The following is a 10,806-nucleotide window of genomic DNA, read 5'->3' as shown; positions in this document are numbered from 1 at the left end:
TTCCTTCCGTTTCTCGTTTGCATTTTCGGAAAAAGGGAAACAAAAGCAAAATGGATGATCAGCTCGCCGGTACCTTCGCTTCTTTTATGATTATATTGTAAATGGTCATGATCCATCGTCGCCTCAAGGCCAAATTGCTTTCCAGCAAATCAATTTAAATAATAATAATAATAATAATAAAAAAAGAAATCACTTAATTTATAAAATGCTTGCTCTTCGGGCTCCCGACTGTGTACTTGGAAACAGCGACCTCTTCCCCTCACCCCCACCAAAGAAAAGAGACTCGCAAAATTGAAAAAAAAACGCTGGAGAAGAGGTGAGCTTTTGCTGGGCGTTCGTGTGACTACATACCGGGGAAAGCAAAATTCCTGACAAAACCCACATTGGCCTGGTTCAGACAACACGCTAAACACAAAACGGTTAAGGGGACCGTTTTGTGGTTCAGCAGCATGGTTTAGCGCGTTGTCTGAACCAGGCCAGTGTTGGTGCACACAGGCTGTGGGACTCGTCCTTTTGGCTAAACAGGACACCTTAAACAGCTCCACACTACACACTAAGTGGCAACTCTGGCTAGTGGCTTCCAAACAAGCCAGGATCAGGAGCCAGCTTTAAAGCGGAGTTTGATCTTGGCTTGTCCGGGAGCACTTAACCATAGGTTCACATCCCTGGTTCACATCCCTGGCAGGAAGCTATGACTTAAATACCGGATCTGGCTTGTTTGTGTCTACGTGAGGCTGCACGCTGCTGGTGCACCGGTTTCAGCAAGGGAACTGGGGGGGGGGGGGATGACAGACGCACACAACTAAACTTCGCACATGGACAGAGGGCAGTCCTCTCCCCCATCCCGGCTATGGAGATCGACCCCTAAACAGTCCTACCTCGTCACCATGAGAGTGACGTCTAGTTACCAAAAGCCCCCCTTCCGGTGCAGGACGCGCTCTGCAGTCCAAAGGCTTCTGTTGCGGCCTTCTGGCGATCCGCAAAACTTTTCTGTAAAGTGGGGGCTGGCACGTGGGGCGGGAGAGAGGGTCATCAGTCAAGTTTGCAAACGACTTGGGGTTTAGGTTAGCTTCCTTGCAGGGGGGGGAAACTTGCCTGCTGCTGTAACGGCAGCCGTCTATGGCGCAAGAAATTCAGGGTCTCCCCGTGTGGGCCCACCACACCATAGAAGTCTCCAGCCCCCCCCCCCCCATGTGGGGCTCGGGATTTGGTGAAGGCGCTACGCGCTGAAGGCTGCTGTCCCCAAGCCACCGACCCCGTGATTCTGAAAACCACAACGCACCACTGCTGCTATGCAGGGCGCTGTTCCCGGCCTGTGCTGGCGGTAGCTGCCCATGTATGGACGTCCCGTTTGTCTCCCGCGTTTGCAACGCACAAACGCAGACGTCTCCGGGGTTGCGCACAAGCCTAAAGATGTGTGTTTGTTTTTTTGCTCCTGACAAGGTAGTTGGCCTCTTTGCTACAAACAAGAGCGCTTCTACGGACAGGAATAAAACGCTGGCTGGCTGTCCGGTAAGGAAGAGAGTATTCCAGCCAAACTCCTCCGATACAATCTGATGTGCTAATAAAAATAAAACGTGGCAGAGGCCGCAAGCCAGGGGTGGGGAGAATGATTTCTACGCACACACAAAAATAGACAAGCGCAGAGCTCTTGACTCTTCATTTGGCAGCAGCATTGCAGCCAAACAAGGACGCCTGGACCCCCCCTGCTCTACGCCAGGGCGGAACGTTTACGGGGCGAAGGAGCTCCCCGGAAAACCCAAGTGGGAAAGTGGTCTCCGTGCCCGTTAAAAACTCACAAGCAGCACTGCAGCCGGCCAGGGGTTGCCAACTGCTGTGAACCGCTTTGTCTTCCGCCCTCAGAGGGGCTTGGGTGCGAGGGAGAAGACGGCGGACCAACTGCTTTGCAGCCCACGGCGCGGAAGGGGAGCTTGGGAAGGTGGCTTTCTAAAGAAAAATACAAAACAGGAACTTGGAGGCGACGGCAGCTCCAACGTTATTTAAAGTGGCAGGTTTTAACGAGGCCCTTTTATTGCTTCGACTGAGCCCGCTTTACTGCCCCCGGCGTAACCACAAATTTTACGGCGCGCCTCCCTAACGCATAAAACTCCGCCGGAGAAGATTTTCACATTCCAAGTGGCGCCCGGGGGCAGCCTCAATGAAGCAACCCCCCCACACACACACTTTGAAAGGACGCACGGTGTGTGGGTGGGGGGAGGCGAACCCTCGCCCAGCCCTGACCCACGCAAACTGCCCGTCCTAACTGTTCGCAAGCGCTGCCGTCAGTCGCTGTCGGAGAAGTCCAGTTCTTCCACGGCATCCTCCGGTCCCTCTGCTAGCCGCTGCAGCTCTGCGCGAGACAGCTGTTTGCTGACCTCCCTGGGCCCGGCTCCTTTGCCTCCCCCTGCGGAAGGAAGAGAGGAGGAGAGAGGTGTAAATCCTGCCTTATCAGGAAGAGGGGAGAGAGAGAGAGAAGACAGGCAGGCAGAAGCGGCTCATTGCTAATTAATCACAAGCGCTAATTAATTTATCGGTGCCGCTGCATCTCCCAGATAGTAGGCAGGGAGGGTGGAGGCGCACCTGTGCCCTTGCAACACAGTTTGTAGGCGAAGAACATTATTAGGTGAGGGGTGGGCAGAGAGAAAAGGGTGCCCTGCCAATCCCATTACTTCCCCACTGTTCTTTTTAGAGTGAGCTCAACACCTGGGAGAAGGTGTGTAGCTCAGGGAGGGACCAGATAATTTGCATGCAGACAGTAAGGAACGTTCACAGTGCGCACCGAATGCAAACCCGTCCCGTTTTGCCGTTTCGAACCACGCTGAGAACTACAACGCAAAGTTCACGCAGCTCCGGCGTTCGCAACGGCATTCTCCCATCAAAAAATAATAATGCATGCCCTCAGCTGTATAGGAGGGGAAACGGCGTTGAAAACGTGCACGGTTATTATGAAAACCGCTCACATAAAATTGTGCGTATTACAGGAGAATTCATAGCATGTATTAGGACAGCCTTCCTCAACCTGGGGCGCTCCAGATGTGTTGGACTGCATCTCCCAGAATGCCCCAGCCAGCTGGCTGGGGCATTCTGAGAGTTGTAGTCCAACACATCTGGAGCGCCCCAGGTTGAGGAAGGCTGTATTAGGAGAAAGGAGCACAAAAACGATTACAAGACTCATTCCCAAAGTTCAGAGTGAACCAAATTTAAGGCTGGAGAAATTCTCTCAAGATTGAGACAAACCAAAGATTGGGAGAATAAGAAACTCCAAGAAACCAGAACTGAGATTCAACCAGCTCTAGCAGAAAGTCTGAGGTTCAGTCCCGGTCAACTCCAGGTAGAATTAAGAAAAAGTCCTGCCTGAAATCTCGGAGACCTGCCGCTGCTGCCGGTCAGTGTTGACAATACTGGCCAGTGGTTAGACTCCACATAAGGCCGCATCCAATGTTCCTATGGGAGTATCTGAATAAGAGTCTTTATCCCTAAGATCTAAGCCAAAGGTCCATCGACCTTTGGGCACATCTGTCAATTCGAGCAAGTGCTGTGGGCACCGCCACAAAGCTGTGGCTATAAACACATTGGCTGCCATGAGGGCTGGCTAGTCACAAGACAAGCAATTCACTCAAGGAATTGATTTCTGGCAGAGGAAGGCGGCAGCCATTTCACATATTCGACTTCACGGAAGCACAACGTTTATGGCTGCAAGGCTATCATACTTACAGGGAGCTGAATGAGGATTACCTCTCTGTAGGAGCCTCTGCAGGGTTGGGCACTCGCCTTTCGCCAGCCCCAAAACAAAGGAAAATGCCCGTAGCCCCAAAAGGAAAGGAGAGTTTTTCTCTACCTTGACCTCAGCCAGCACGGCACTCCTAACCTCGTCTGCCTTTGTAGGTGGTGTGTGTGAGAGAAGGGGGGGGACGACATTGGGGAAAACAGGTACAGGCTGGGATGGGGATGAAATAAGAGAGAGGGAGGACAGGGAGGGGGAGAGAGCAAGACTAGGAGGGAAGAGGCAGTAGTGAGAGAAGGAGCAAGGCCAAAAGGAGGAAGAACCGCAAGGTAGAGGGATGGGGGAAGAGAGTGAGGTTGGAAACGGAAAAAGAGGCCAAAGGGGGAAAGGTCTCCGTGGGAGAAAGCTTGGGAGGAGCCCGGACGCAGCACTTCTATTCCTGTCTGTTTAGCTGGAAGGGGCCTTGAAGGCCATGGAGTCCAACCCCCTGCTCAAGGCAGGGATCCACCTTAAAACATCCCTGACAGGTGGCTGTCCAGCTGCCTCTAGGGCAGGGCTCCTGCAGCTTTAACTGTTGTGATGAAGAGGGGATTTCACCAGGTGCTGCGTGCCTACAAATGACACCTGCTGAAATTCCCTTTTCTATGCAACTGTTAAAGATACAGGAGCCCTGTCCTCCTTTTCAATAAGGTCGCCTTGCTCTAAGGCCATCGAGTCCAACCCCCTGCTCAATGCAGGAATCCACCCTACAGCATCCCTGACAGATGGCTGTCCGGCTGCCTCTTGAAGGCCTCTAGTGTGGGAGAGCCCACAACCTCCCTAGGTAACTGGTTCAGGAACGAGGAAGAGAAACAGGCACCCTAACGCTCTTCAAAGTTTTTATTTAAACTAAATTTCTGAAGGGAGCAGGCAACGGAGAGCTTTGTGGGCGCCAGGGACCCGAGATCTAATCCCGCAACGTTCCTCATCAGCTACTAAATCAAGGGTGACACTGTCTGGCACTTCGTCTACTGGTGCCGAAGCCGATGGTCACTCGGGTTCTATTTACCAGCCCTCCAAACGGGCAGAGTTTGACCCTTGAGGTTTCCAACCACCCCACCCAACCCGCAATGGCTTGTCGTAGGGGATGGTTTGGACGCCACACACACACACACCCATTGCTCACCTCACTGGGTTCGGATGACAAGGCCACCCACACCACAGCGAGGTTCATTAGGGAAATGGTGGGTGTGCAAGCAGCGGGCGCAGGGTGGGGAAAAGAAGCCACGGTGGCTTCTTCGCCTCCACTCATGGTCTGAACGCAGCCACTGGGTCCACCGGTCAACGGTGCAGCTAGGCCCTGGCGTTCACCTATACACTGAGCCTGTGCGTTTTTGCATTTCGCACTCGTGTCATAGAGTCCCACCACGACCCTAGGAATGAAACGGCGTCCGGTTTCCGCTGCCTTGTCTCCCTCATCGCCAGACGCTTTCCGGGCGGTTACTAGTTTTTATTAAAACTCCAGCTGTCTGCTACCCCACAGGCGGGATAAATGCCGATGTTGAACCTGCGACCGGCTGCGCGGAACGCCAGGGTTTTACCACTGAGCTATGGCTGGGTGTGTTGCCCACCCAGAAAACGCCACGGTTCCTGCCCTAAAATGCCTTCCATTGCCAAGCAAGCTTGAAAAGAAACGGAAGAAAACCAACCGCCCCGCTGAACAGCGCGCTGACGCAGCGCCCCCGCCGAGGGATGGAGGGCTCTTTTACCTTCCCGCCTCGCCAAGGCCCAGCGGCCCCAGGGCGAAAGCGTTCCAAGGCCTGGCGAGGAAACGCCGCCAAGCGCTCACAGCCGTTGCCGGCGCTCCGTCTCCGCCGCTCGTCTATTCTGGGCGACGGCAGCGGGGTTCGTTCGTGTGCCAAGGCTCTGCCATCTGCCACAGGGAATCAGTCAGAGCGGGCCGGGCACCTTGCTGGCTGGCGTTTCCGCTTCGCAGCGAGAGAGAAATCGCGTCGGGAGAAGAGAGCCCCTGCGGGCGAGGGGGGCGGGCAGGTGTCTCCCGCTCCCAAATGAGGATTATTCCCTTAAATCTCGGCTTTCGCAAAGAGGGAGAAACAACAGCGAAGACTGGGAACAACGCAGCCAACTCCAGGCCAGGGTGGGGGTGTTTTCGCACAGACAATCAGCCCCGACAGAACCAGGGCTGCAGCCTTTGCCACCTTTGCTCTAGGCTTCGTGCCCCGGCCGGGCCCTCGGCTGACCCGGCTCCTGCCAGGGATGGCACAGCTAGCCCCTCTGGATTTATTCCTGGCCCAGAGGCGGTGGGAACGGGTGACCCCCTCAAAGCAGGGAGGCGGCTCTCGCTCGTACCCTCTTTCCCCGAGTGCCAGCCTCTCCGCTCGGAGGGATTGCCGGGGAGGAGAGGGGGTTGCGCGTGGCAGGAGTCCATGGGCTTGGCAGGACGCCAGCTCGATTTACCAATCGCAATAGAAGAAAGCAGGCAGTGGCTGCCAGTGGTGAGAGCTAACCGCTATGATCTCACAGGGTTATTGTGAGGATAAAATGAAGAGGAGGACCATGTAAGCCACCTTGGATTACTTGCAAAAGGAAAAAGGCAGGGTATAAATGTAATAATATAAATAAATAAATAAATAAATAAATACACAAAGCTGTTCTCTCCAAGGTAGCGCAAAAGGCGCTTCGCTCTTACCCTCTGAGTCACTGGAATCCTCCTCCTTTTCCTCCTCCTCCTCCTCCACTTCGTACTCTCCTTCATCCTCGTCGGCGGCGTCATCTTCACTGTCATCCGAGCTGCCCTTCCTGGACTTCGATTTCTCTATATCAAGGAAAAGAAAACAAACGTGGAATTAGATTGACGGACCTCACTCCGCACTGTTAAGGTGTGTCTGAAACACAGAGAAATCCAAAATACTTTATGCCCGAGACACCGAACACAAAAAGGCAACTGTACAAGTTGCTATGCTTCCCAGCTGGTTTCAAAGAACTCTTCATCAAAGGGAGAGAGAGGGAGAATGAGAAATCTATATTCTTTAATATAAACAGCTTGCAATAAAATTTGTGCTGTGGCATACCGAGACAGACAGAAGATCTAAGGACGCCCTTACCATAGGAGCTCCCCAATAGAGTACAAGACACAAATGTGGCCAGAAGTAGGGGGGTGTAATGAGTCCTCCCCACACTTATGTTAAACCTGTTCCCACCTTTTGTATTTTAAATAAGTGTCAGACTGGAAAAGGGAGGAGAAGCAGCATAAGAATGTAAGAAGAACGCTGATGGATCAGACCAAGGGTCCATCTAGTCCGGCACGCTCTTCACACAGCTGCTGGCCAGGGACCCACAAGTAGGACACAGTGCTACAGTGCAATACCAGCGACTGGTGTATATAGGCTTATGACCTGTGCTACTGGAGGTTGCATTTAGCCATCAGGGCTAGTAGCCATGGATAGCCGCCTCCTCCTCCAGGAATTTATCCAACTCCCCTTCAAAGCCATCCAAATGGGTGGCCCATCACCACGTCTTGTGGTGGTGAGTTCCATAGCTTAATTCTGCGCTGTGTGGAAAAAGTCCTTCCTTTCATCTGTCCCGAATCTCTCATCAACCAGCTCCATGAGATAATGACCCCGCTGGGTTCTAGTATTTTGAGAGAGGGAGAAAAATGTCTCCCTGTCCACCTTCTCCACACCGGGCGTCATTTTGTCCACCTCTTATCATGTCTCCCCTCTGCCTCCTATTTCCAAACTGAACAATCCCAGCTGTTGTAACCTTCCCTCCTAGGCGAGATGCGCCAGATCATTTGAGTGGCCCTTTTCCGCCCCCTTTTCCAGCAGCAGCAGCAGGCAGGAACATGTATATGCTTGGCAGAATGAAAGCTGGACTTGCAAATAATAATAATACAGAGTTCCCCCACCCCACAACAGCTCCTGAATATCCCTCAAAAGGCTACACAGAGTGAAGTGACCCTTCTGAATGGGGCAATCTGTGGTGTAGGGGAAAGGGAAGGAAACCCCCCAAACGGGGGAGAAACCCCCCCAAATGAGGAGGACCTTCCACAAGCACAGTCCTTTCCCTTGTGGGAAGCAGATCCGGGATCCCACCCTTAAGAAACAGCACCCTTTAGTAAGCGTCCCATCATTAGATCGCAAGCTGAATATGAGCCAACAGTGCGATGTGGCTGCAAGAAAGGCCAATGCTATTTGGGGCTGCATTAATAGAAGTAGAGCTTCCAAATCACGTGAGGTCCTGGTTCCTCTCTATTCGGCCCTGGTTAGGCCTCATCTAGAGTATTGCGTCCAGTTCTGGGCTCCACAATTCAAGAAGGATGCAGACAAGCTGGAGGGGGTTCAAAGGAGGGCAACGAGGATGATCAGGGGTCTGGAAACAAAGCCCTATGAAGAGAGACTGAAAGAACTGGGCATGTTTAGCCTGGAGAAGAGAAGGTTGAGGGAAGACATGAGAGCACTCTTCAGATACTTAAAAGGTTGTCCCACAGAGGAGAGCCAGGATCTCTTCTCGATCCTCCCAGAGTGCAGGACACGGAATAACGGGCTCAAGTGACAGGAAGCCAGATTCCAGCTGGACATCAGGAAAAACTTCCTGACTGTTAGAGCAGTGCGATGGTGGAATCAGTTACCTAGGGAGGTGGTGGGCTCTCCCACACTAGAGGCCTTCAAGAGGCAGCTGGACAACCCTCTGTCAGGGATGCTTTAGGGTGGATTCCTGCATTGAGCAGGGGGTTGGACTCGATGGCCTTGTAGGCCCCTTCCAACTCTGCTATTCTATGATTCTATGATTATTACAAATACAAATTAATATCCCAATATGGCAGATCGAAAGAACAGCTTGTCTAAGGCCACCCAGTGAAAAGGTACAGCTAACATTTGCACGTGTGTGTGTGTGTTCCTAACGACACCTCGCCGGCCGCGGGACACACAGGTTAGTGGGGCATTTTTCTTTATCCGCAGTTTATTTATGACATCTCTACGTGGAGGCACACTCCCTCTTTGGCCGGCCCTGGGGTGCTTGCGGGCGGACAGATGTTTCACAGCTGCAGCCTCTATGACAGGCAGCTGGGCTGAGCGCCGTTGATTGCTCCTTGCAGAAGGCAAGCGCTCGCTGCATTTGTATCGACTTTGATACAAGGAACACAGCCAAGAACACGAACGAACTAACACACACACACACCGGATGCCATCTTCTCTGTATCCGACTTATTTCCCAACCCTTCTGTTCTTTCCTGCTTCAGCACAGACCTCTACCAACCACGCAGGGATTGCAAACCCTTCGCCACTTCTGCATATAGCTGCCTTTCCTTTCTTTTTTAAAAAAAATGTTTTAATTGTTGTGAACCGTCCAAGACAGCTTCAGCTATGGGGCAGTTTAGAAATGTAATAAATAAAAACGATGCAAGCACAAAGACCGGAGGAGCTAAAGGAGCCGTCGCGATGAACACAGTAATACCGTAAGTGGCAGATGGCTCTGTACTCCTGAGAACCTGCCACTTTAAAAGTGGTTTTTTTTTTTAAAGTTTCTAGTCCTTACCACAGCAAAGAGATGCTGCCAGAAATCTTAGGAGGGCGGCGGAGGGTTGAAGGTGAGGCCTTCGGACGTCTATGGTTGCTTTTCCCCACCCCAAGGCTACATGTTGGCAGAATAAATTATGCAAAGTCCCCCCCACCCTACGTGCATAATTTAGACGTTATCGATTTTGGCTTCGGTTAGCACAGAATCTGGATCAATTGGGTGCAGCGTTTGCACTTTATTAATTTCTAAGTGCAGGATACGTGCGCACAGGCCGGCAATATCTGTTCTAGAACGGCAGAGGCCATCACAGGTAGGCATGCATTTTTCTTTTTTAAAAAAGTGCTTTTGAATTTAGACTTTTTGAGAGAGGGTCAAGCTCCTTGCCACACAAACTGTCACACTCAGAAGCAGAGAGGGAGGTGTGTGTGTGAGAGAGAGAGAAAGAGAAAGAGAGGAACAGAGAACAGAATTTTGTTCTGTTCACGTGAGGTACTGGTTCCTCTCTATTCGGCCCTGGTTAGGCCTCATCTAGAGTACGGCGTCCAGTTCTGGGCTCCACAATTCAAGAAGGACGCAGACAAGCTGGTGCGTGTTCAGAGGAGGGCAACCAGGATGATCAGGGGTCTGGAAACAAAGCCCTATGAGGAGAGACTGAAAGAACTGGGCAGGTTTAGCCTGGAGAAGAGAAGATGGAGGGGAGACATGAGAGCACTCTTCAAAGACTTGAAAGGTTGTCGCACAGAGGAGGGCCAGGATCTCTTCTCGATCCTCCCAGAGTGCAGGACACGGAATAACGGGCTCAAGTTAAAGGAAGCCAGATTCCAGCTGGACATCAGGAAAAACTTCCTGACTGTTAGAGCAGTACGACAATGGAATCAGTTACCTAGGGAGGTTGTGGGCTGTCCCACACTCGAGGCCTTCAAGAGGCAGCTGGACAAGCATCTGTCAGGGATGCTTTAGGGTGGATTCCTGCATTGAGCAGGGGGTTGGACTCGATGGCCTTGTAGGCCCCTTCCAACTCTGCTATTCTGTGATTCTATGATTTTTTGCCAATTAAAGCCTTTGCATTTAACTCTCTTGCCTCCCAATTCACGTTGGCCCTGACTGGGACGCTGCCTCTGCCCGACTGCTGGCAGTTCCGTTCCATCCCTGCTTCTCCCCAGGGTCGCCCAGACACAAGACGGATGGCAGCGCGGCCTCCCACGGCTGATAAGGCTGACAGCCACCTGAGCAGGCCTATCTCCGCCGGCACAGGAGAAGAGGAAACAAAACGCGTGGCCAGGGCCCCCATTTATCATGCCCGGCTGGCGGGAAGACCGTTATCAGCTCCAGCCACTGCCTTGCGAGAGACGCCCTCTCCAGCGGGGGCCCGGGCGGAGCGCAGCTGCGGCCGGCAATTGCTCAGCCAAGCCCTTGATGAATTCCCATTAGCGCGGAGACCATGGGTGGCAGATGGGCGCCTGGAGAGGCGCTTCTGCTCAAAGCTCTGGGTCCCTGTGTGTGAGATTTTGATTTGATTTATTACGTGCATGTACCACCCTGTAGCCGAAGCTCTCTGGGCG

At 52.6% G+C, this 10,806-nt stretch overlaps 1 protein-coding gene across 1 annotated transcript in view; it reads right to left on the bottom strand.

Annotated features, from left to right (window-relative positions):
• Positions 1-817: 817 nt before the first annotated feature.
• The window catches only part of NOC2L (NOC2 like nucleolar associated transcriptional repressor), an 83,425-nt gene continuing 73,436 nt past the window's right edge, over positions 818-10,806 (bottom strand). The window contains exons 18-19 of the mRNA XM_063145058.1: positions 6,414-6,539; positions 818-2,404 (exon numbers count right to left, since the gene is read on the bottom strand). Coding sequence (XP_063001128.1) covers positions 2,283-2,404; positions 6,414-6,539 — 248 coding nt within the window. The 3' untranslated portion in view covers positions 818-2,282. The remainder of the gene's footprint in view (positions 2,405-6,413; positions 6,540-10,806) is intronic.

This window comes from Elgaria multicarinata, chromosome 20, assembly GCF_023053635.1.
Source record: "Elgaria multicarinata webbii isolate HBS135686 ecotype San Diego chromosome 20, rElgMul1.1.pri, whole genome shotgun sequence".
Taxonomy (NCBI): domain Eukaryota; kingdom Metazoa; phylum Chordata; class Lepidosauria; order Squamata; family Anguidae; genus Elgaria; species Elgaria multicarinata.
Note: the sequence above shows the minus strand (reverse complement) of the source record. Positions and strands in the feature narration are given on the sequence as shown.